General features: G+C 36.3%; 1 protein-coding gene and 1 long non-coding RNA gene across 4 annotated transcripts in view; one reads left to right on the top strand and one right to left on the bottom strand.

The window, feature by feature from the left end:
* The window catches only part of n4bp2 (NEDD4 binding protein 2), a 104,036-nt gene that overhangs the window by 3,377 nt on the left and 73,264 nt on the right, over nucleotides 1-27,395 (bottom strand). For all 3 annotated transcript variants that reach the window (XM_039751321.1, XM_039751319.1, XM_039751320.1), the window contains exons 8-15: nucleotides 22,472-22,557; nucleotides 22,200-22,245; nucleotides 17,717-17,907; nucleotides 16,472-16,593; nucleotides 14,874-14,997; nucleotides 10,994-11,182; nucleotides 10,129-10,297; nucleotides 270-393 (exon numbers count right to left, since the gene is read on the bottom strand). In XM_039751321.1, coding sequence (XP_039607255.1) covers nucleotides 270-393; nucleotides 10,129-10,297; nucleotides 10,994-11,182; nucleotides 14,874-14,997; nucleotides 16,472-16,593; nucleotides 17,717-17,907; nucleotides 22,200-22,245; nucleotides 22,472-22,557 — 1,051 coding nt within the window. The remainder of the gene's footprint in view (nucleotides 1-269; nucleotides 394-10,128; nucleotides 10,298-10,993; nucleotides 11,183-14,873; nucleotides 14,998-16,471; nucleotides 16,594-17,716; nucleotides 17,908-22,199; nucleotides 22,246-22,471; nucleotides 22,558-27,395) is intronic.
* The window catches only part of LOC120527665, a 77,410-nt gene continuing 59,172 nt past the window's right edge, over nucleotides 9,158-27,395 (top strand). The window contains exon 1 of the long non-coding RNA XR_005633391.1: nucleotides 9,158-9,225. This is a non-coding gene — a long non-coding RNA (uncharacterized LOC120527665). The remainder of the gene's footprint in view (nucleotides 9,226-27,395) is intronic.

Below are 27,395 nucleotides of genomic sequence, written 5' to 3'. Positions count from 1 at the left end.
TAATCAGAATTAAATATTAACCTAGGCAGATCCATACATAATAAGTACTGTATATTTGTTTCTCATAAAAAGGTTATGGAGTTTGCATTATATGCACCATGTTTACAGAATAATTATTAACCACTGAAACTAGGCAGAGAAGAACAGAAAAAAATTAATCTAAATTAATTGCTTCAAGTGTATATGTTAAAGTTATGTGTCTACTCACAGAAAACCCTACAGAGAGCACTGTAGGCTAAGGCTTCTGTTAGGCATATCAGTAAGCTCACCTGAAGCTGTGGTTTGTGAGGTAGTCTATGACGGCTGGCCTGATGCGAGCTACTCCTCCTTGGCTGTGGTTTCCTCTTCCCGTAATCACAGAGAGGTGTGGTTTACCACCACATTGCTGGTATTCTAGTGTAACAGAAATGACAACAGTTAAAACCAGCATTCATTGCACAAGTCTTGGTTTGTGCCTATCTTGTTGAAGATCCACATTTCCTGACAATGCTCACTTTTTAAACAGACCACCTGTTACCGCAGTTCACACAGTAGGCAAGTATCAGATATTTCTCTTATCAATAGTGCTCCTGAAGGTCAAGTTTAATCTTTTATCCATAAAATACAGAATTAGTTATTTATAAATATTTTTCAGCAGTTTGGATTAACCATCAAAATCAGCATTGAATACATGTGTTCTTAAATGCACTGTTCTAGTTGTTTCAGCCAGAGAGTGAAACACATCATAGCACAAAACTCTTCCAGTTTAGACAAGACAAAATAAGTAACATGGTGTACACTTGATTGTATTAAAAGCAAACCATAATGACATAAGTAGATTATAATGTGAGCTTTACATAACATTCACCCACATCAGGCAGATTTGTAATTATAAATTTACTTTCCTTCACTGTAAATGCTCTGTATTTATTTTTCTAATAAATGAGACTTTTATTTTTAAGTTTTTATTTTTAACAAATTATTTAAGAGAGTTTTGCTCATCATTTGTTGCACTGGGGCTTACCAAAGTTTTTTTGCTTCATCATTTATATTATTTTAAAAACACATATCTCTGCAAAATGTGTCTTTTTAACCTTTTTTATTTTATTATATTTGCTTTGCATGCAAACCTCAACATAACTCAAACAAAAACAATTAATGCAATAAAACACCTTGCATGGTGGTATTATGGTTGATGTTTAATGAACTGTGAGTGGAAGAAATGTGAATCATTTTTTATAAAGCACGTGGAGAACTGTCAGATGGAGAAAAATCAATACACAGAAAGACGGATAGCCATAACACTGATGAAAAAACTTAACCAGACCAAACCCAAGTTCAAAATCCCAAATGAATTCTTCCCAGTGAGGTTTGTTAGTAATATTTAAAGAGTAATATTTTTCCCTTTATTGGATGTATAGTTAGGATGTTAGGTTATATGCACTGCCATATTTGATAGGAGCACAACAATGATATCACAGGTCCCAAACTGTCAGCACCACATGACCAGCGAAGAGAGACACTGCTATAAACAATATGGCAGCATCCATTCAAAGCAAGACGCAACATGGTAGCATATATATGAATGTTTAATAAAAGAAGGTTGAGTATCTGTATTGCATATTTGTTGAGCCTTGTTCTACACAGGCAAAGTTTATAGCCAAGGTAAAACAAGAGTGTGTTGTTGACCCTTGCATTGGGCCTCTTTCAAGTTCTTTCTTTAATTCTTCTTTTAACTTTTTTGTTAAATATGTTTTTTTTAATATATGTAGTAATTAGAACAATCTAGACAAAAGCAGGCCTTTCAGCCCAACAATGCTCGCCAGTCCAATCCACTTAATTCTTCTAAAATAACATAAATTCTAGTTTTGAAGGGCCTAAAGTACTACTGTCTACGATACTACTTGATAGCTCATTCCATATACCTGTGGTTCCCTGTGTGAAAAAAAACTTTCTAATATTTGTGTGAAATTTATCTTCAACAAGTTTCTAGCTGTGTCGCCGTGTTCTTGATTAACTCATTTTTGATCCACTATACAAATTCCCTTAATAATTTTAAACACTTCAATCACTTAGCCTCTTACTCTTCTTTTGCTTAAACTTAAAAACCTAAAAAATATATACTTTTTTGAAGGATTTTCATTTTAACAATATTCATCCCAAAAGTTTATAAGACACTAAGCATTATACAAGCTGTATGAAAATGGTCATATTGGATGCTGTTGTAATGAACTTTACAGGTTTCTTGGAGACAGAAAGTAGCTGCATAATTCTAATTAATTTTATGTAGCATTTTTTTCACATCTAGTGAGCTACTACAAAGCTACTTTATGTGGTTAAAACGTGCAGGATTATAAGGAATAAAATATGGGGTTGAATTTCTGTTGCAATTGATGGAAGAAAATGAATATACCATCTGCTCTCAATCTTATCCTTCAAGGACTGTGTATATGATGGATATGTTAATAGGGCTTGTACTTTGTTTTCACCATCAATGATGTCTTGATTTTTATGTATTTTAGATATACAGTTGCCATGGACTCAAAAGGTTTGTCATTAATATATATCAGTCCTATTATGCAGAAAAATTGCAGAAAAGTCAACTGAATAACAGAAAGATCCTTTCATTGACTTAGCATGACAGCAAAAGTGACAGCACATGGCCAAGTGTAACTTACTGGTTTTGGTGCACGATAAAAAACATCATTTGAACCAATTTAATTTTATTCTGCAGCAATGCATGTCTAGTAAGTTTTATTAAAGCCAAGATTACATCTAGAAAATCATTTCTGAAACCTTCTATTATCATTTGTGACCATTCGATAGCCATTCTGTCAATGAGAGGTATGCAGGGCTGCTGTGTCAAACAGATCCTCTGTCACATTCTGCCCTCTTCATATTAAACTGTAGATCTATTATCTGTAATTTTATTTTTGATTACTCAAACATATACTGCAGTTACATCAAATTTTTGAATACTCAAAATTATATTTTATATCTCAAATATCATTTTCACTTGTCTGAATGTTATGATTTGTAAAAATAAGGCAGCGCACTTTACCAATACTTTCCATATAAAACAGTTAATAACTGAGCAAAAACTTAAAATTAAGCTAACTACTTTATGCAAGAAAAATAACTACATTAGAATGTCCCTTCGGGAAGGTTGCACTTTAAAACTGCAAGAGGATGGGAGTTATTACATTACCTAAACCAGAGCGAAATGGATATTTTGAGGCTTCTGTGTCTTTAACAAAGCAGAAACACTTAGCTGAAGCCTGGTAATGTAGCGCCTTTTTGTTCTAAAGTCCAGGTATTAGCGTTCTGAATGGTGTACGCTTTTAAGTTGTTAAAATTCTCATTTATTGAAGCATGGCTCCTCGGAATGATAACTCGGAATGGAGCCAAGAGACAGGAAACAAACTGACTTATAGATGGAATTGTATGTCCCCATGGGGCTTTTTTACACAGTGTTTAAAAAATACATAAATAGATAAACCTATCTCTCTGTATAAACTTCTGACTTTGGCAGCTACAGTCACAATGAGGTATTATGCAGACGTATTGCTGCTAGTTAAAGGTGCGTTTCTTGATGCTGTTCTGCTTAAGGATTTGTTGGCCAAAAGTACTCAGTGTTAAGTGTATCAGAGAGAGAGGATGTGCAGCATTGTTCACAATGGTGCTCAGTTTTGTTTTCTTTCTCTTGCTTTGCTACTAACTCCATGGGTTCCAGAGTGTATTACTTAACTGAGCCTGCTCTTTTAATTAGCTTGTTGATTCAGTGGGTCTCTGTTGAAGTGATGTTACCAGCCCAGCACAAAACAGTGTAGAAAATCACACTGGCCATCATAGAGTTATAGAAGATGTGAAGTATGTAAAGTATGTCTCTATTCACATTAAATGAATGCTGTCTACTAAGAGAAAAGCTTACTCTTCCCATACTTATATAGCTCCCATGTTCCAAGATCAGTCCAACCTGTCACTGATGTGGACCCCTCCCAAGTACACCACTTCTACATCCAATCCATGAATAGTGATCGGACATATAGTAGAGGATCTTTGGTACAGTTAAAGTCAAAAACCATTTCCTGGGTTTGACTGATTTTAAGATGCAGACAATTCTATTTGCACCACAAAATAATGTTATCCACCTTACTCAGATAATCTGTCTCATCCCCTTTATCAATACACCCTGTAAGTGTAGAACCATCGGAGGATTTCTGCAAATGACACAACCTGGTGTTGTGTTTATAGTCTGAGGTGTACAGAGTGAAGAGAAAAGGAGAAAGGACAGTTCCTTGTGGTGCTCCAGTGTTACTTACATCCATATCAGAGAGACAGTTTAAATGTCACAAACTGTGACCTGCCCAATAGATAGTCCATTATCCAGAACTTATCTACCTCTGGAACTTACACCCTTAACATGGATGGCTGAATGGTATTGATGATACTGGGAAATTAAAAAACATAATCCACACAGTGCTGCCAGCTTTGTCCAGGTGAGAATAAGCCCTGTGGAACAGGTAGATAATTACATCCTCAAACTCTAATTTTTGTCCAAAACGTTGACGTGAACAATACTTGATACAGTCTAGAACACTTACTGGTTGATTTTTACTATTTACTGTTTTACTGTTACATGTAACTACAGTAAACCTTTCCACCAGTGAGAGATATATGTGGGTTCAGAGAAGAGGTCTTGTTTAAGGCTTATCACAACATTTTGTTCTTGTGAATCCTAAACTCGTGAGGTTGCTTTACATGGTAACAAGTATTCAAATTTATAGGGATGAGCACTAGTATTCATATGAAATAATGCTCTCTGTAAGTCACATCCAAGAGAAGAGTGTTGGCTAGAATTTTTTTTATCTGTGTATTGGCAGGCCTACTATTGCTAAACCCTGCCAATGACTTAATCAGATGGGGAATATTCTTCATCTTTAAGCCTTTTTCATGGGCCTAACAGACAGAATTTGCTCTACCTACTCATACATTTTTACTGTGAAAGATATTGCACTGAGACTACAGTGCATAAATAGTTATAATAGATTTTAATACCTCCACAAACCTAAACTGGATTACCTGCATTTTCACTTTGGGGCAAACTTAATATGGATCTTCCATTTTGATACATTAACTATGGCACAATAACAGACAACAACACCAAACTACAGCATACACATTGTACAAGTATGTGGTATGCCTTTGTATCACTGAATTCTACACCATGTCATATAACTACACCTCCTAAAAGTGTGAAGGTGACATGCTTTACATTAATTTGAATAAACCAATATGTAAAAAAATGAAAAAGATTTTGCCACTAATCAAATAATTTTAAATGTTCTTCATGCAAAAGGTCTAATTAAAATAGTTTTAAACGTTAAATTAAAAATATAGTCAAATATGCTTTAAAAATGTACAAGTACTCAGTTCTTTCCAACATACAGCAGCTCAAAATTTGAAACAATTTAAAAACAAAAGTTTAACTTTAACAATTCCACTTCGCTTTAAGACTCACTTAATATATAAATATATATACAATATACATATTTTTACTGCAGATAAAGAGTTGTTTATAATAACATGTTTAGTTTCCACTACACAAAACTCAGAACAGATCATGGCTAACAAAAGAAACTATTATACACTATAGTTATACATAAAATTAAGAAATGAAATTTTTTTTCTTGTAAACATATAAACTTTGTCAAATTTCAAAAAGAGTATCACTATTACTGCTTCCAACATGCTAAACACAAATCCCTTATTTTGTAAGAAACCAATTTCTTCATTTCAGAAACTGCAGCAAAGTGATATTAGACAAACTGATGAGGGATTACGTAGCTAAACATTTCCGTTTTTAATATAAATCTTGAAACTGAAAGTACAGTGTATTTCTGCATTTAAAGCAAATGACAGGACCAAGTGTGTCATGGGGATCTCACAATTTCTATGCCAATCACAATTTCCATAAAGAGATAAGAATGAGTTTACTGAAAAATGTAATGCACACTGGTGTGTAGGAAGCACAACAGTAAAAACCACCAGCCACCTTAAATGTAACTGAGTGCTGCCTGTGTTATCCTTTGAAGAGGCAAAGAATAACATTTTAATGCAAGTTTTTGTAAATATACTGCTATGAACTGTAGAAAAACTGAAACCAATAAATAGTAAGGTAATTAAATAAATATATAAAATGGCTCACTGTTATTAAATTCCTCCAGGTCCTTCTCCTTAGACTGAATATTTCCAAAATGCCAGATCTACTTACTGCAGCAGTTCTACATAACATATATCAATCATGCATGACAAATGAGAAAGCATGGTACTGTGCACATTCAGAAAACGACTTGCTTACGGGTTATATACAATATTTCTTTGAGGTCTGAAAACTAATTCAGAAAAAAAGTCACAAACAGTCCTTAATTTAGGACCAGAGCTTAGAACTCCATTCTGATCACAGTTAGAATGAGATTACCCCAGTGATTCAAGTGGACTGGTACTCACCAGTACTCTGTACTATCATTAATATGGTTTGAGGTTTGGAGTACTGAGAGTTTTTCCATGCATACCAGCAGTGTCTGAAGTCAGCCAGTACTCATCATTACACAATACTAGCACTACTCATAACCTCTCAGTACTAGAATAACCCACATTTGTTAACTTAGTATTATTTCCTAGGAATTATAGCAAGGATGATGCCTCTTCCATACTCCCCCACTCCTTTGATATCCAACACAAAATTTCTCCTCCAAGCTTATATACATTCAAGGAGAGCCCCAAGTTCCCCTCGACCGCCACTACCACTCCCCCAAACCTCTCAGTTAGCCAAAGAAGAAGAAACTCCACACATGAACTTACAGAGAAAGAATGGACATAATGAGACAAGATCTTTGTCACAAACTAGGCAGACAAGAGTAACATCAATATATAATGTAAGATATTGTGTGATTATTAAAATTGTAAACAAACTAAGGAACTCATCATTAATTTTTATTCATATTAATTTCAAACTTCAGCGACTTCCATACTGGGCACACAAACAAGTTGAAAACACCACATAAATACTCAATTCAGGACACTAGAGAAATGAAAAAACACAAGGTACAAAATAAAAAATGTTTTTGTAATTTTTAACTTTGTAACAGCATCTTAATTTTTATTTGTTCAACACAACCTCTGGGAAAAACTAAGGTATCATCACAGTAACAGGATGTTCACCCAGCTTTTTTACTTTGTAGCAAATAAACTATTCAAAGATATAATACAAAAATTCTACTTTAACACCTAAACATTCTGGCTTTATGAAGCATACCTTAAACAAAATAAATTATTTTAATGGCATTTTTTCCATTTCATGTAGAGGAAACGTACTAACCCCTAGTTCCTTTCCTTCCATCTTCTTTTCCCATATAACCAATTACCACACAATTAATGCAATTAATATCACAGCCACAACAACAACAACAGGAAAAAAAAATCTCAGACAACAGTTGAACAGACCCATGCAACACCTAAACGGCAGCAATGATAGGTATACTGTATATATGTTTTGGGTGCTCTCTGCAGTGTATCACCTGACTGATGAACTACTTTGAAGCAAGCTTTAAGTGAGCTTATGCACATCTTAGTTACTTTTGCATTTGTATATATATTGCAGACTGCATTGTTCTTCTGCTGACTACATATAGTGAACTGAGTGCATTACTAAAGAAGTGAACCACTTGAAAAAACTACACAGTAACCAATATTTTGCGGACAAAACTTTGTATCATCTTCTTTGTTGCTGAACTTAAAGACTATAATACAGCTACTTGAAATTTCTTTGTCAATCGGCCTCTCAGGCATACTTTGAATTTTTCGATGTACCTTTTTCTTCAAGAGATACTCTTATTTTTTTCTTCTTCGGGTTGCTCTGTCAACAGATAAAATTTAAAACCATACAAACCCAAATTGGTATTTTCTTACAAACTCAAGGCACTGAAGGATCCTTATGAAGTGCAGCTTGTACACCCAATATATAGAAGTCTCTGAAGAGCTCTTTTTAGAAATGACACACAATATGGAAAGCTAACAACCGGTCAATGAAAAGTGAGTATTTCTATAACTAAGGACACATCCACCTATATGTATTTACAACATAATTAATTACTTATTTTAATTAATAAACTGCAAAGAAGCAGGTAATTAAGTTTGTACAGGTATTATCATATACTCTGAAGTTGTATAGCATTTGCAAAGACTCCAGATGTGTTAGACATACTATTGGACTCATAAAACATTAGTTTAAAAAAAAAAAACACATAATAAGGGCTGATGACAAAACAAGTGTACAACACTGCAATAGAAAAGTGGAGTAAATACATCCTTCATTCATCTTCAACACATTTGCTTAACTTCTGTTTAAGGCTGCATAACTTTCTAATACTCAGCACTCAATCACAATACAGATTGTATGATGCAAGCAAAACTAAGGGTATGGATAATTTTTGAGTATGGTCATCTTAGCAAGCAGATGGCCTAAATTGCCTAAACTGGCACCATTCTGGTGGTCTTGGTCTGTAAAACTGAACTCCCCTACCTTTTACTCAGGAATTTATACTTTTCATCCATCACACAAACTATCAAATAAATGGATTTCTTTCTACAAAAAAATTCTTTGATTCTACAAGCTATCGCTTAAAAGGCTTTGTGCTTTATGGAAACCTGTGACTGCAAAACAATATGAAGCTTTGTACTAAATGATTCACTATCATACATTGAGTTTATATCTAAAGCTGTCACCAGTTGTTGTCTTTATTATAATTATCTTAGCACATGAATACAGTATGTGTGTATGTTGTTCCTTTAACTTTACTGAACACTGAGATTTTAGTGTTCTCTTTGGAGAAACAGGTAATCTTCTCTAAAAAAATGTTAAACATAAGGACAAAACCAAACTCACAGTCTTGAACTAAACTAGAACAATCTTTCTTTTAAAGTAATTCAACTTCTAAATCATTAAAAAGTTTGTTCTCCCTCTGTAAAGAAAGATCTTAGAGCATGTCTTTTGTAATTTTACACAAAATTATTTCACTGGCCATTGCACATAGTCACATGCATAACATTTCCTAAAATGCAAATAAAAACTTTTAAATACAAAATCCTTGAAAATCTAACACACACACAGGTGGCAAAAAGCTCAATCACCACATATCAACAATATTTGGAAAGACTCATAAAAGATTCATACAATGATAAAAGGTAAGCAAAACCTATAATGGAAATATTTAGTATTACAGTATATATGCATTATAATAGTCATTATATTTACGTTCTAAGTGATTATATTGGCAATCTAGGATTAAATCTAGGAAGTTTTTGAATTTTTTACATTTTTTCTTAATTTTGACGAAAATGTTTCTTAACTTCCTTAAATCACCAAACCTCAGTTTATCAATATTGGTGTTGTTTTTGGCAAGAAAATTCTTTTGGATATTAGTGTCTGCAGATTGTAAGAAGGAATGAGTTGTGCATAGGGTGTTTGTCAGTGGGTGAGGGTATAGGTGTGTGTGTTTGAGAGAGAGAGAGTAAGAGAGAAAGAGAGAGTGAGAGCAGTGGTGATGGATCCTCAGGAGGGAGAGAGCAAGCACCAGCAGCAGATAGAAAGAAGCCCACACAGAACAAGTCTTTGTGACTTTTCAAATCTGCACCTCTGATTAGATCCACAGGACTGGATGCATGGCCACTGGCGAGTCTTCACCAGGATTCTTGATTAATTCAAGATGGGGAGAGACAGATCATCAAATCAAAACCTCTGTGCACATACACATTTTTTTGCATGGTGTAAACAAATAACTGGATAACTGACACAAGTAATGGACTTTTTCCCCCATGGATGTTTTTTTACATTGTCTGTTTTATAACAAACTTTTTTATTTCTGTGCTCTATAAATAAATTAGATCAACATTTTTCTCTGTTATCACTACAAAACACATGGGGTAACAAACATACTAAAAATATTACATTTTTGGGTGGAGTATTCCTTTAAATCCACTTCAAATTTAAGACAAAATAAATAATAGAGAAATCCCACTTTGCCATGCTCTATTCCTGTTCCTCGTAAACAAAGACATGAACCTCCACAATGATAGCACCAATTGTACCTGTCTGTTTCTCCTGTATCACCCTCTTGAGATGATGGATGGCTTCATCAACATGAAGTCCATGAAGATCCAGGACATTCTGAGGCAGCAAAGAAGCATTGACTCTCTCAAAAATTTTAATGGCTGCTCGATAGTGAGCATCTTTCATGTGCTGTCCATGAAGATGTCCCTGCAGCAAAAATGATCATCTTAAGGTTAGATGACAATCATTAAGAAAGTTGTACTAATACATTTAAAAAGTAGCTGTAGAACTGCTAAATGCTGGCATGGAATGCCACCCTAACTGTTATAATGTTAACATTATTCAAAAGGCACAATACTATCAAATTACATTATAGTTATGAATATCATCATACAATAGTGCACATGGCCCCAAGACCTATGAAATTTGACTGTGCATGTTCAAAAGTGAACACAAAAGTAGTTTGTTTATTCAAAGAGTGTTGTCACTCTTCTCCTGACAAATGGCAATATTTTCTGCTGATCTGATTTCTTCTGGCTAAAGTTTCTGGATGTCTCTACTACTATTCTTTTATATACATGTTAATGTTTGAAAATAACTAAGTAGTCATTAACTGTATTGTTACTGTGTTGTAAGTGTAAAACTATGTTGGCACTCTGTGTTTATCTACATTAGTGAGGTGTGGTATTTAAGAATTAACTGGAATTAACTAAAGATAAATGGTATAGCTCCAAAAATGTAAGAAATAATTTATATTGCCAACCTTCCTTTTTACTTCTGCCCATACAAAATACTTACACAATTATTTAAACAGCTGCCTAACCAGTTACAAAAGAGTGTCTAACTTAGTAGTCCTAATAAAGAAAATAGCTACACAAAGAATTATACTGCCTAATTTCTTACTTGTTGAGCATAGTATGTAGCAACATCCTTCATGCCTCTACGATAAGCTTCTGCTGCCTTACTGAAGCATTCCTGTTGCTTTAGACGATGAATAAATGCTTCAGCCCTGTAATCATCATAGTCAGGATCTACTGTGTCTTGATATAACCGACTTTCATCATTCTCTTCGGCATCCTTCTGCTTCTTTTTCTGTCACAAAAAATATTAGGCAATGTTGCTCAAAGTTAAGCCTCTACAGTTAATTTACATAAAATACTAAAAACATTTTATATGAAAAATGATTCTTTTCTAAGGCTCCCCCATCCTTTAAAATGTTACTCCTGATGGGAAATTATGAAAATTAGCAATGCTCTTCATTTTGATTTTGTCTGTTCCAAACTCACCTGCACGACTCTAGTCAAATACTGCTCCAAAGTCAGATCTCTAATTTAACACCTAACATCCCCATCAAACAATCCGTTTTGATCTGTGACAAGCATGATGCAGGGGTGTCTCTACCTGATTTAGGATTATATGACTTAACATTTACATAACATCTAATTTGGAGTAGAACGGCCCTTTCCCTTGAGATGTGGCATTGAGTGGAAAGAAACCTAGGCTTTTATCCAAACAGGCAGTACTACATACTAGTCTTTTGTTACTAAGCCTTTTGAACTGGCAGATGCTCCATTTTACTCCCATCTTGGGCATGTGAAAGCTGCAAACTTGGAGAGCAGAAAGTGTGCCATCCAGCTGGAAGACAGGACAATAAACAGCAGCTACGCCATATTGTTCCCTTGAAAAAATGGTAACCAATCCGCTGAAAAGGCTAGTAATCCTCACTGTGCATGCATATCTAAACACATAACAATATCACTGCATTTAGCAGCAAGTTGAAGTTGAAAAAAATAACTTCTAACCAAGGCAGAGAATTTAGTGTTTTCCAAAATGTCCAAAACACATCCTGCTGTGTCCTTCTATTACTTGGGAATCCAGTGCTGAAAGGATACTATAAATCACACAGTATCTGAAAAACACCACATACATTTCAGTTGTTTAAATCAAAGGGATGCTCAGAACTCTGTAAAATGCTGCCATCACCAAAAGAACCCACAGCATCTGCTACCTGAGCAGGAATGAGATCAACACTAGTTTTAATGATTAAAGGAGAAAATTCATATTTGTCTGTCTCTTTATGGTGAAAAGTACCCTATCATGCAGAAGCATTGGAAAAACAACTGCACAACAACTGCACCATCAAATGATGCAGATGTTTTTGCATACAACACCAGTGATGTCCCTGGTCTAGTAATGGGCAAGTGGAAGAAATTTAATCTCAATTGCAAAAGGAAACATAGCTGTATAACACAAACAACAAATAACAGGGTCAAGGAGCACATGTGAGTAATGAATAAAAATATATTAGCATTGTTAAAGCCAGGTACCAAGAAATATTGTTGAAAATGCAAACAATGACACCAAGAGGTTTATTTAATGTTTTGGTAGTAAAAGAACAGGTAATGAGAAGATGAAGTCTACTAGGAACAGTAAAAGTGAAATTAAATATTCTGAATAGCAAATGGTCTAAATTAATATTTTCCTGAAATTTCCTTATGTTAGCTTTCTGTTACTATCTCTTATGTTAACGGGTCGGTTTTGACCCGTGTCTTTAAATCAGCCATATTACCCTCAAAACAATTATTTATCATCCAGTTTTTTTTCCTTACCTCTTGGTTACTTTGTTATGCTTCCTTGTCCATTAAAAGAATGTTTTTAATTTTTTGCTGTGACCTCATGAGCTTTTACTTTAACAGCATACCTCTCGTTTTCAATTTTAGAAAATGATTAAATGAACCTCAAGAGAATTATTTAAATAAATAAAAGGTTGTTATGTTACCTGACTATTACTGAGGGGCAATAGAACACATCTCTTAAATAAATTTGTTATATATATTTTTTATTATAATATGAATTACTATAGTAACATCTATGGTGTTACGGGTCAGATTTGACCCATATATATTTATTTCAAAGAAAAAGGCAAAAAAGTATTTTCAAAAGTAACTTTAATATAAATGGAAAGATAAACAAGTAAATCTCAAAATGTGGATTTGCAAGGTCAAACAAACAACAAACAATGAAGCAAATCAAACCAATAGAAATGAGGCACTAGTTCCAAAAAACTTCTTTGTGTGCAAGAACATGCATGTGCATTCAGATGCATGTGTGGCAAAAAGTGTCACTTTTAGTGTGTTCTTTGCAAATATATTTTTTGCAGTAGAAGCAGAGTACGTTTGTCTTTCTGTCTTTATTGCTAGGGCAGACCTGACACCTCTTTCTTTTAGAATCAGGTGGCCTCAGTGGGGTTGTGGCTGTGGCTGTGTAGGCTGATGTTGAGGCAGTGCTGGCCGAAGAGGATGCTGGCACTGATGCTCTTTGTGTTGCTGATGGTGTGGAAGGAGTGCTACGTGAGCTCTGCAGGTGTCTGATCAAGGCTGCAGCGGCTGGGTCCCGGGGCACCCGTTCCCTTCGCTCAATGTGTCCTTTGACAAGGGAACTTCCTAACTCCTCAAGAAACATTCTCCACTTGTTTTTTCTGGTTGAGTTCCACCCTAGGTGAATGTGGGTCCACAACACAAATGCATTGTATGCAGACTCATCTAGAATGTTATAAAACACAACCATTGGCCATCTCCTGGTCATTCTCTGGCAAGTGTAGGTGGCAGTCAGCTTGTCCACTCCACCTTTGTTTTTATTATAGTCCAAGATAATTATGGGCTTTTTGTCACTTGCTGATGACACAGGTGCGTCTTTGTGAAAAGTGGACATAAGTATCACACTCCAGTGTTTTTTTGGACAATATGAAACAACCGTGGTGGTGTCTGTAAAAGCAAATTTTGAAGAAAGTGGAGCCCTGTCCTTCACCTGCAAAATTTCGGCAGGTAGCTCAGGTTTATTTTTTTTTTACTGTGCCCACCATGGTAAGTTTCTACCTGAGAAATTCCTGTCCAAGGTCATAGCTGGTAAAGAAATTGTCACATGTGATATTGTGACCCCGCAGTCCAATAGTCATATCGAGGACTACACGTTTTCTTTGATTTTTCTCAGGAATGCCACTTGCATGTTTGCCTGTGTAAATCTGCAGATTCCATGCATAGCTGGTTTTTGCATCACAGGCTGCCCAAATTTTTATGCCGTATTTCCCTGGCTTACTAGACATGTACTGCTGGAAAGGGCATTTTCCACGGAAAAGTTCAGTTCATCTACTGTTACCTCTGGCCCTGGGTTGAACATCAGTGGAAGGAGCTGCACCCACCTTTCCCAGACATCCCTGATGGGAGCAAGTTTGTCAGATTTTTCTCTAGTTTGTTTTGTTTGTTCAGGTAAGGAGACACACAAGCAAAGAGAGAAGCCCATCAAAGTGTGTTTATGATTTTTGTTTTGACCCTATTGTTTTATAACCTTTAATTATAACTGGGTCAAAACTGACCCTACCAACACAAAGGCAATAATTTTCACCAGAGCATTTTATAATTTAGTACAAATTTTTTTTGTTTGTTTTATTTTAATTAAATACAGATTCCTGACAAAGTCAAAAAGCCTTGATGCAATAAACAAAATTAGGTCGTAGTTTTATGCAATTAAAAAGTAAAACGGTTCGGTGCTGACCCTAACACAAGAGGAAGGTTAAGGAAGTCTATAAGCTCCCAGTAGCTAAGGTGGCACTACGTGATTTACAGATGGCTGACAGAGAAGACATGCAAGAATTAAAAAGGTTGAAATCAAAAAAATTCCCAGGACTTGATTACATTTATCCTAGGATTTAAGGAAGTTAGTGAGTAAACACACATAGTTATCCCTTTTTTTTTGGCAAAGGAAGGACTACCTAATGGACACCCACCTTTTCTTTATTTTGAGGCCGAGATAACTCAGTACGTTGTATGACATTCTTGGCAACAACTGTTTTTGCAGGTTCTTCATCAAGTAATGATTTTAAGAAATGTTCTGTCTGCTCGAGAGAATAGCTAAGAAAGATATATATATATATATAAATTACTAGACAGCCTCAAGATACTGTACATTAAAAAAAATCTGTAGAACTCAAACCTTAATTTTCTGGAAAAAAGATAAATAAAAAATAGCCACAGTACAAACATTTAAACAGACACATTAAAATATACAAACATCTTTAAAGAGATTATACCTTCGAATTTAATCTGAATGCATTTAAATTGCATTTTAATGACAGAAACTTGGAAGTTAAACTGTAAATTAGAATGCTGTGTGTATACTTATATAAACACACATCAATAAATAACTATAGTTCTTGAAGAATTTACACATCTGCTAACACTATAGATATAGAGTAAAATTCTGTATTATAAGGACTCTATTACCCAACATAACGGTGATCAGAATATACTGGAAAATTCAGAATAGCAACCTATACATTGGGGTCTATGGCCGGCTTGTCACCACGGCCAATACCCCCAGGCCGCCAGATGGAGCTCTTCCTGCAGCATGGAGGTGCCCTGGATGCCAGCAGGGAATCATGGACCATGGAGTTTTCCCTTACAAACCTGCTGGATACCCCAGGGGCCAACAGAGGACGTTGCAGGGAGGAATAGAGAGTCATATGTGCCCTATAACCCAGAAGTGCGTCATAAGCAGAGCGACAGCAGAAGTGACATACTTCCGTGATGAAGAAAAGGACTTTTTATCTGGCCCGGAAGTGATAAGGATCACATGAACTGGGGATTGGAACATTTCCGGGTCAGGGACTATAAAAAGACTGTGACAGCTCCCAGACGGAGAGCGGAGCTGGGTGGTAAGAGAGCAACGCGTCTGGGAGTGGAGGATTGTTTATTATAGTATTTGTGAGTAATTTAATGAGTATTGTACAGAGGAGGGTGCTTTATGCAGTGTGCAGTATTAATAAAGTCTACTTTTGGACTTTTATCTGGTGTCTGCAGTCTTGGACAGGGGTTCAAGGGAGCAATAGTGCCCCCTATCTGTCACAACATATATAGGTATATTTTAATTTACTGAATCAAATGAAGAAGCAGTATGATCATCAAATATAATTCTGCTTGAAAGAATTTACAATAAGGTGAATAAAATGGATAATTTTTAGAAAAGTACAAAACCATGCATTTTTATATTCTTTGTGGCTAAGTTACCAGAAACTGCAGAGTACAATGTTTGTGGAAGCCACTCGTATCCTTCATCTTTTTATTCTTTAAGTCTGTGCATTTCTCCATGATAATTACTTTAACAAACATAGTTTTGAGAAATAAATATTTGTAACATAACTTAAGCCAATTCAATTCGTCAGCCTCAGATAATAAAAATGGGAGGAGTGTATTTATATAAAGAAAATCATAACCTATTATCTCTGTTCTTTAATTTTACAGTCCTTTTTGCTAATCTTTTAATAGTTGCTCATTCTGATAATACTTGTATTCAAAAATTAAAAAGATTTATTTGGAGACAACATACTTGTTATCTTTGAAAATATCCAGCAGAAAATGTTGATCAATACTTGGAAACATTTTGAACAGTTGTTTTTCTTTAAGCATAACAGCTCCATCTCTTCTCCCTAGAAATGGCACATCTTTTGCCTGAAGCAAACAGAAAGGAATGAACTAATCAATATGTCCACTTTTACTTTACAGTGTATGAGAAAAAGATGCTTGTAATGGTTTTAAGAATATAAACAAATTTACCAAACCAATAAAAAATAAATAAATAAAAAGAAGCATGTATGAAACACAGTTTAGAACTAATAACATACTTACAGATATTACATTTTATCTACAGTAAGGGAGTTAAAAGTTTCAAACTTTATTGGCATAACTGTTCGTTAATTAATATAAATAATGATGTCAACCAATCAAGTATACTTTGGACTAGAAATATGAAAAAGCTTATAGAAGGAAGGTAAGATGAGAGGAAATAAAGGATGCTAGAGAGTGTAATAAGCATGTAAAAAAACAACAGAGAGACAGAGAAAGCATGCAGAAACAGTGAAGGAAAAGGAAAATATTTAGGACAAAGATACATTTTTCCTTGATTTTCCCTTCTGCTTCACAGCTTAAAATTACAAATCAAACAATTCAGAGGTGTTTAAAGTGCACATTGCAGACTTTATTGTAGGGGTATTTGCATACCTAAATGAAAACTGCTTGAACGGTCAAGCCAGTCACCCAATTGAGCATACCTTCCATGTACCATAGAGAAAAAAAGCAGGAACTGAAGCACATGGTGTTGTCTATGAAATGCAGACAAGCACTCATTGCATGCATGGGATATGCAATAATGTACTAAATATTTCTGCTTGAATATAACCACCATTGCTATGTCCCTAACATTATGGTGCCCAGAAATAGGGAGACTGTGTAGAAAAAGTGATATAATTTCTACATGTTGTGACCGAAAAGAAGCAAATACCCTTAAATTTTTGTCTGCAATTTTATGCACTTTAATTATGTCTTAACTGTTTGATTTGTAATTTTACACAATTGTAGCAGAGGGAGAAATCAATGAAAAATGTGTCTTAAACATTATGAAGGGCATAGCTTAAATATATTCATCTTTAGCAGGTAAATTATAATCCACCTCTTTCACATGACAAGAAGACAACACACAATGACTTTCAATATGAACACCTAAATTAAATCTTATACATGCAGTATATTTGGTTTGTAAAGCACCTAATGAAAAGTCAACCTTTATGAGTAATACCTTTATATGTTCTTCTAAGGCCATTTCCTCAGACATAATGTCTCTCAAAGAGACATGAGATATTCGAGTAGTCCAGTGGTTCATGTAAGGTAACTCCCACTGCCTTGACTCCTTGGCCCCTTCAAAGCCAGTGAAAGCCCAGTTGGCTTTATGAACTTCATCCAGCTTATGATGATTTGGACATGTAGAATCTATAATGACAGGAATGATTTCCAGATTTCACAAACGTTGTCTGATAGGATGTGCCTGATTTATGGGGAAAATTAATTAAAATCAACAGTTAAAGTATATGTGATAGAATTCTCTGAAATCTATTAATTCACCTACTTAGTATGGTATGGGGTCTCCCAGGAGAATCACACACAGGGCAGTCTTCAATGCAATACTCATCCATTTAGAGGCACGATCACTCAATTTAGAGTTACCAATTATTCATGACTAGCAAAATACCCGCGCTTCGCAGCGGCGAAGTACTGCCTTAAAATTTTTATTAAGAAGAAAATTAAACCTTTTTAAACTGAGGGAAAATATACCAATAATTATTTGTTAAGGATCTCTTTGTATACCACATTGTCAGTTTGGCCCTCTGGTTGTAATATGACCAAGCTGTGCGCTGAGCTTACTCTTGAGCATGCAACGTACAGTTGGCCATGTGAACAGTAATCTTGTTTCAAATCTCACAGCTTGGATTGCTGCTGTCAAAATCGGTTTGAGTTTCATGGTTTGTTTCAATTACGACAGTATTTGTAGGACTTGTGTTGAAGAGACATTTGGCATCTATCAAGCGTTGTAAGTATACAACCGGTTTTATCGATAACTTCACATCCAGCTTTTGAGAGTTTAAACATTCATAAACATCAAAGTGTCCACTACTGAAATCATCACCTGTCAATCTAAGATGTTTAAGAGGCATTGGCGGTTGTCGAAAGGTGTAAAATATTTTGCCATTTCGGTACACTTGAAAGCGACAACCGAACAATTCAGCGGCAGCCATCAACTCACATTTAGATGCATTGGTGAAGGGCTTAAGCATTTCACTCTTATAGTGCTCCTGTGTAGTATAATTATCTCCTGTACCATCATCAGTCCACACCTTGAACCTGTCTAAGTCATTCAATACATAAGACACAATGATCCTCCGGATATCAAGAGTGAGCCTGATATGGTCATGCAATATGTAACAAAGAGAATGGAAAAGGCAGGTGCCATCTCTGGGCATGGAAACCACTCTGTAAGTGACAGTTCTTTGATCGATGGTGATCACCTCGATAGACATGTTAATGGGGGTACGGTTGGAATGATAAAGGAAATGGGTACCTGAACAATGTAAAGTAAGACTAAAATACCTAAACAATAACTATAATCGTAATAAATAAACAATAAAACAGCGGAGAAGCCGTGGATTAAATAAAAAGGCTGTAGTTATCAGCAGGGAGACGTGAATCCCGTGGCAAAGCAAGGAAGGGAATGTAGAGACTAGAGTGACGGACGGCCTTATATAGGTAGGCAGCCAACAACATGGGAGGCACTGGGATGGGGGACCCAACGCCGCCTCACACGGTGACCGAGCTGCAAGCTATGGACGTATATATGTACGTAAGTAGGATTCAGTTAGCGTTGGGAACCCGCGTACCAAATTTCTTGAAGATGGGCCCATAAGTAACAAAGACCGTTGGAAAGTTCAATATGGCGGCCAACAGTGGCATCATACCACCGAAATAAGTACCAAATTTCAGCCTTCTACCTACACGGGAAGTTGGAGAATTAGTGACGTTGGAAAGTTCAATATGACAGTGACAGTGGCGTCATACCACCGAAATAAGTACGTACATTGGTTTCAGTTAGCGCAGGGAAGCCGCCTACCAAATTTCGTGAAGATGGGCTCAGCCTTCTACCTACACGGGAAGTTGGAAAATTAGTGATGTTGGAAAGTTCAATATGGCGGCCGACAGTGGCGTCATACCATCGAAATAAGAACGTACATCGGTTTCGGTAAGCGCAGGGAAGCCGCCTACCAAATCTCGTGAAGATGGGGCCATAAATAAGAAAGTTCAACATGGTGGACATTGTCGACCGTTATCGACCGTTACGTGTAGAATTTCGAAATTAAACCTGCTTAACTTTTGTAAGTAAGCTGTAAGGAATAAGCCTGGCAAATTTCAGCCTTCTACAGCCTTCTAGTTGGAGAATTAGTGATGAGTGAGTGAGTCAGTGAGGGCTTTGCCTTTTATTAGTATAGATTTCCGGAAGATGAAGGAAATTAAAGCACTGGAAAAAGACTACATGAAAATGGAGAGAATGTGCAGACTCTACACACCAAGGCCAAGTAATAAACCCTTGTTAATCAAATATGGTCTGCTCTAAAACATTGTAAGAAAAAACATCTTTATCATTCACAGAATATGTTATATGTCTCAGTTGGATACACACAGTAACCAACAGCAAATGTTAATTATCATCATCTAAATGAAAACAATCTGATGCATTCATTCCAAAAATCAAAGGATAAACATGAGCATTAAGCTGAAGATAATCATATGTTCACAAACTGTCTCTTGAAACAAAAAAGTATACATATTTATATAAATAACACATTAAAATAAGGCACACCACAGAAACCCATTTGTCAAGTATCCACTTGAAAAATGCAGTATACTGTAATCGAAAGCCCTTGTAGAAGACTATTGCAAATTTTACATTTTAGACTTGGGACCTAAAAGGCTGTGCAATTTTACTTTTTGCTATTTTTTGAAAATGCTATTGTGCTATAAAGATACCAATATTCAACATAAGCATAAATAAATACTCAATGTAATGATAAATATGCATCAAACTGTTCTTTTGCATTGTTTGGTTATACTAGAGTTGTGTTTTTATAAACAGAGGAATACAATTCTAAATTGATTCCAAGTCAAGATATCATTTATAGCTAAACATATATTTTACAAAAAGAAAGTAGTGATGTAATGGGCCATACTTTTGAAATGAAACCATATGTTTAAGTCTTTAAAGCAATGCGTCACACTGGACAATTTATTTTCAAACTTTTCTTCCTGAAAATTTTTTGATGATTATAAAAGATTGAACACAATTGAAGTCTGAATAAGTGTAAGCCGCCCTGATTTAGGTTGTTCATAAGAAATGTAATGATTTACTTCATGAGGTAGAAGTACATAATAAACAAGAAGGGTTGTGTTAAAATATCAAAGAGTGCTTGTATGTTTAAAGTCTAAAAATTCTCAACTGTAACTGGAAAAAAAAAATATATATATTATGTTTATAATCATTAACCTTGAAAGAGCCTAAAACAATACCCTATTTGCTTATCTTTGAAACTTGTATTTTAACCTTCTGGGAGTGGGTTTTAGAGGGCTAGGACCAATATATCTGTATAGTTTTATTGCCCAACTTATTGGTATACAACATACAAAATATTGCTTTGTATTTGTAACAAGGAGCCTGTAATCTTTGCTTCTACAACGGTTTCATTTGAGAGCTTAATAATGAAGCCTTCCACTTTCTTAAACTGAGGTCTGCTGTGGCATTTACATCATCGTTTTTTTTGGGACTGCAGCACAAGTAAGATACAATTATCAGGTAAGGATACAGTGCTGTAAACTGCCACTCCATTACCAGTAGTAAGGTGACAAATGTTTAAAATTTCCTTGCCACATCTTACAGTTGGAAGTAAGGTGTTAATATTCAATAACTATTATGTGGGAACTACTTTAAAGACTGCAAGTTCCAAAAAAGATGTGCTGGTTGTCTGGGGGGCAAACTGAGCTTAAACAATAATTCAAAAGAAGTATTCTCTGCTGACTTTTGGGAGCTATATAACAATAAAAAGGCAAGTTATTAATTGGGTTGTAAAATGTGCAACACAAAACGTACAAGGACCCTATGTTATCCTTCAGTTATTAGCCTGTACCTGCACAACTACAACAACAATGACATAGACATACCAATTTCTAGAAATAAAATGAAAACATGGATTTTTGTTTTTAATAACCCAGGGTTTTTAAGTCCTGATTCCCAAGCAAAAGCTTGTTTTTATGTTCAAGAACTTATTTCAGTGTTGCTCAGCATGTTAAGTGAGAAATGCACTACAGGGTGTGTTTTACTTTTCTAGAAAGATATCAATTTCATTTGTCCTTAAAATCCAGCAATATAAAGCTAGATGTAAAATTAGAAACCAAAAACTCAATTGGAGGAACAAGCAAGAGTCTTACAGGGGTTTAATACTTGAAAAGCACCAAACCTAAAATAAGAAATTCAGTCTCCGGAACAAAAAAAGGTTTGTGGTAGGTTAGGCAAATATAGAATAAATTTCCTAGTATGGCCAGTGCTATTAACTTTTTATCCTGGTATAATATTGTGGTCTTACTCAACTACTTAGACTCTCAGGATAAAGCCTAATATTTACACCGATAGGTGAGGTACTAGCTGTTATTTCATAAAAAAGGAAGAAAATAAAATCGCTTACTTTCTTCAAGGAGATGATATGACAAAGCCTCTTGACGCTGTCGCTCCTAGAAAAGAAATAGACCAAAGAAGCCAAAATTTAAAATTTCAAAATCCAAAAAAGAATATATGGGGAAAAAAGCTTTAATTAATGTTGTGGTCACCTTCCCTTTCTTGAAAATAAAATCTTGACCAACACATAGAAAAGTAATTTGGAATGATGCAATTTTTATAAGCACATCAACTTCAAAGCTTTATACTGCTGTTACTTTCCTCCACTTAGTGTATACCTACCTGCAGTGAATCCTTCCATTTCTGGTGTATCAGCTTTGCCAGGTTCAGATCTATTTGGACAATGCAATCTTCTATTGATAACATGTCTAATAATAGGATAAAAATAAAAACAAAAATAAAACATAAGCAAGACCAACATTGTAGACGACTTACATAATAATCAGAAACCACATAGCTTTGAAATACTAAATTTTGCTTATTTCTGTTTTTACTACATTCACTTCTTGATTTGGGTCTGCAGAGCTATATGGTTGTCATCTACGTGAAGCAGAAATATCAAAATGAGAGATATGTATAACGACCAATTTCAAACACAAGTCTGTAGAAAGTAACAGATGGGCAACTGTGCTGACAGAAAATCTACAAAATAAACCTGTAACTATCATGCAAAAATCCCCAAGTAAAAATAAACATCTATACAATCATCTGTAAAATGTCTGGAACCCTTTGATGAATTTCAACCAATTTGGAAAAAAAAATTATTTTACTAAAATAAAGTTATGAGGAAAAAGTTCTTTTTTTTAACAAGAAAATGTATTTCTCAAACAATATAGGTCAATAAGGCAGATTAAATAATGCGGTAGCATTAGGCTAAGGTCAGCACGGGGCCCCAATGATGTTATTAACACAAACACTCCCACCTCTCTGTATGTTACCATCAGCTTGTGACCTATAAAGAGCATGAAATACAATCACTATACACTTGATGCATGGGTTGTTTTAACATACAAATGCATCAAAATATCATACACCATAAAAAATGTCCATGACAAACAATATGATAACAACAACAGCAAATGAAGGAATAACCAGTGTGAAACATCCGTAAACAACACAGTATGAGTAATAAAGAACTTCTGCTAACCAACACAATGGTCTACTGCTGCCTTTGTTTCAAGATACATCAGTATCAGATTGTTGAATCTTTCCTGTTGAACTATAGATTACAGTCTATTCTACACTAAAGCCTGCTTGGTTAGAGCATTTATTATTGGCATTAGTGACTGGTAATTACAGTCGGACTACCATCAAAAACTAACCCTGGACCTTTGTCCAGACTGGCACACCATAATAGGCCAGACACTAACTTTTACTACATCCCATTCGGTGCTAACAGCCATACTATTCCATATTGATATGCGGTGTAGTGAAATGTCTCTTAAGTTCATTCCTTGCACCCCAGTTTCTGAGTCGATACAAACAACACAAATATTTAGAAATAACAGTTTAATTAAGAGGAAGTGCAATGTAAAATAGAAGTTGGTTTGGAGGAAAACCTGTAGCCACAGGGATGGCCCCAGTACTATACTTGGGAAACACACATGGACAAAGTAATGGAAATGTGTTTATATATAAACTGCTCAAAAAATTAAAGGAACACTTTGAAAACACATCAGATCTCAATGGGAAAAAGAAATCCTCCTAGATATCTATACTGATATAGACTGGGTAATGTGTTAGGAACGAAAGGATGCCACATCGTTTGATGGAAATGACAATGATCAACCTACAGAGCCCTGAATTCAAAGACGCCCCAAAAATCAGAGTGAAAAAATTGTGTGGCAGGCTAGTTCATTTTGCCAAAATTTAATTGCAGCAACTCAAAATTGTACGCAGCACTTTGTATGGCCCCTGTGTTCTTGTATACATGCCTGACAACATCGGTGCATGCTTCTAATGAGATGACAGATGGTGTCGTGGGGGATCTCCTCCCAGATCTGGACCAGGGCATCACTGAGCTCCTGGACAGTCTGAGGTGCAACCTGGTGGCATTGGATGGACCAAAACATAATGTCCCAGAGGTGTTCAATTGGATTTAGGTCAGGAAAGTGTGGTGGCCAGTCAATGGTATCAATTCCTTCATCCTCCAGAAACTGCCTGCATACTCTCACCACATGAGGCCAGGAATTGTCGTGCACCAGGAGCCACTGTACCAGCATAGGGTCTGACAATGGGTCCAAGGATTTCATCCTGATACCTAATGGCAGCCAAGGTGCCTTTGTCAAGTCTGTAGCGGTCTGTGTGACCCTCCATGGATATGCCTCCCCAGACAATCATTAACCCACCACCGAACTGCTCATGCTGAATGATGTTACAGGCAGCATAATGTTCTCCATGGCTTCTCCAGATCCTTTCACTTCTGTCACGTGCTCAGGGTGAACCTGCTCTCATCCGTAAAAAGCACAGGGCACCAGTGGTGCATCTGCCAATTCTGGTATTCTATGGCGAATGCCAATCGAGCTGCATGCTGCTGGGCAGTGAGCTCAGGGCTCATTAGAGGACATGGGGCCCTTGGGTCACCCTCATGAAGTCTTTCTGGTTGTTTGGTCAGAGACATTCACACCAGTGGCCTGCTGGAGGTCATTTTGTAGGGCTCTGGCAGTGCTCATCCTGTTCCTCCTTGCCCAAAGGAGCAGATACTGGTCCTGCTGATGGGTTATGGACCTTCTATGGCCCTCTCCTGCTCTCCTAGAGTAACTGCTAGTCTCCTAGAATCTCCTCCATGCCATTGAGACTGTGCAGGGAGACACAGCAAACCTTCTGGCAATGACACGTATTGATGTGCCATCCTGGAGAAGTTGGACTACCTGTGCAACCTCTGTAGGGTCCAGGTATGCCTCATGCTACCAGTAGTGACACTGACTGTAGCCAAATGCAAAACTAGTGAAGAAACAGTCAGAAAAGATGAGGAGGGAAAAATGTCAGTGGCCTCCACCTGTTAAACCATTCCTGTTTTGGGGTCATCTCATTGTTGCCCCTCTAGTGCATCTGTTGTTAATTTCATTAACACCACAGCAGCTGAAACTTATTAACAACCCCCTCTGCTACTTAACTGACCAGATTAATATCCCATAAGTTTCATTGACTTTATGCTATACTCTGATTAAAAAGTGTTCCTTTAATTCTTTTGAGCAGTATATATATATATATATATATATATATATATATATATATATATATATATACATACACACACACATTGTCAGGGATGCCAGGGGCAACGACCCAGCCGGGACGCCGTGAGGGACCGGAAGAGGGTCAGAGTCCACCCTGGATCACGTGGGGGCCGCCTTCCTGGTTGCTCTGGGGGCCACGGGTACAGGGCATGGAAGCTCCACCCTATAGGGGCCCGTGGTCACCGCCAGGAGGCGCCCCAATGCCTTGGGGACCTGTTACCCCAGCACTTCCGCCACACCAGGAAGTGCTGGGGGGAAGATTTAGGACGGCACCCGGAGAGCTGCTCGGAGGACAGCCGGCACTTCCGCCATGCTGGGGCGTGGCCAGAGGAGGAATGCCGGGAACAACTGGGGCTCATCCGGGGACTGTTTAAAAGGGGCCGTCTCTATTCATTCAGGGCTAGAGTCGGGTGGAAGGAGGACAAGGCATATACATACGTATATTTATATGTATATATATGTTGCTGCTCGCCAACCCCCCAGGCCTGTGCTACGCACCAGCCACTTCACGTTTCTGCCACTCACATATGTGGATTTCACTTTCACCAAACAACAAATCTTTCAATTCTTGCGGATACGCCTCTTCATTGGGAAGAAACACTACCCTGATGGTAACATGAATTAGACGATCTACAAGTCTCCGACTTAAAATTAAAATCGAGCAATATATTCAATCTCTTTTTGCCGTTCCATTATTTGAAAGAGTAATAATTTCCGTTTGTTTGCACTAATGCAATCTTTACTATCATATTTTGAGACTTTCAAATTTTAGTACTTTCATTATCTCTAACCTGCTCTGCCTGTGTATTACGGCAATGTTTTTGAACCTCTTTACGACGTTCTAATTTGTCATCTACTCTTTGTCTTTTTCTGCCCTCGGACGTGGTTAAGTCTCATTTCGCAGGACTTGAAAGTATCTCTCTGAAAGAGGCACATCTCGTCCCAGGATTTAGATAGATATGATAGATAAGATTAGAGAGATAGAGAAATGAGGTGGGAAATGTCCAATTAGTCCAAATGGCCAATCCATCTCAGGTAATGTAAAGTACATCCCTAAAGTGACAATAATTTCCTTTTCTTAAGAAAGTACAGAACTGGCCATTACAGAAATTAACCCAATTGCATCACAAAAGTAGGGCCCTGCTCTCAGTTTGTGCCCCCTAGGCTATAGCCTATAAATTAATGTGTTCCCAGGTTTCAAAATTGGCATACATTATATATTATTATACTGCAGATAACATCAATCTAAACAAAATACACATTGAATTTTTACTTTTAAAATTCATGCCAGTAATAAGGGATTGTTTTTGACCTTCTACAAGCTTACTGTCTTAGTGGAGTAGAAGTATGAGTTAACATGCATAAAAAATCCAACTGTCATTCATTACAACCTGAAAAGACAAAGAACTCATACACACAAAATAGGTGAATGGGCTGTTGACCTTCATGAGTTATAAATGCACAATGACAAATTTTTACATTGAGGCAATAAATACAAAATTTTAAATTATCAAAACAGTAATAGGGTATTTCTGACCAGTGGTTTGCTCCTTTATAGTTTTAGGTATCTCCATTTGATATCCAGTTCAGCCACAATCTATGTATAGACTGCCTTGTTCTCTCTAGATCAATGTGAATATTCTCTGAAGATGTGTAAGTTAGAGTGATAACGGATAACTCTAAATTCTCCCTGCATTACTGAGTGAATGTGCCCCAAATGGGCTGGTGTCCATGGATACACAGAATGGATGAATTACCTTTTGAAAAATGTATAAATATATATTGCTCTCAAGAAGAGTGATGAAGCTTGAGATTGAGACAAACCAAAAACAACAAGATTGTTTGCATCTGGAAACAGCATAATAAATGTTTTACTGTGAATAGCCAGGAAAAGTAATAGCAAAGACTTTGCTGAAAGAAATTGCACTTTGAGTTGTAGCCAAAAAATAGAAAATACAAAGTCACGT

Source organism: Polypterus senegalus, chromosome 4 (genome assembly GCF_016835505.1).
Source record: "Polypterus senegalus isolate Bchr_013 chromosome 4, ASM1683550v1, whole genome shotgun sequence".
Taxonomy (NCBI): domain Eukaryota; kingdom Metazoa; phylum Chordata; class Cladistia; order Polypteriformes; family Polypteridae; genus Polypterus; species Polypterus senegalus.
The sequence above is the reverse complement of the archived record's forward strand: the minus strand, read 5'-3'. Positions and strand labels throughout refer to the sequence as shown.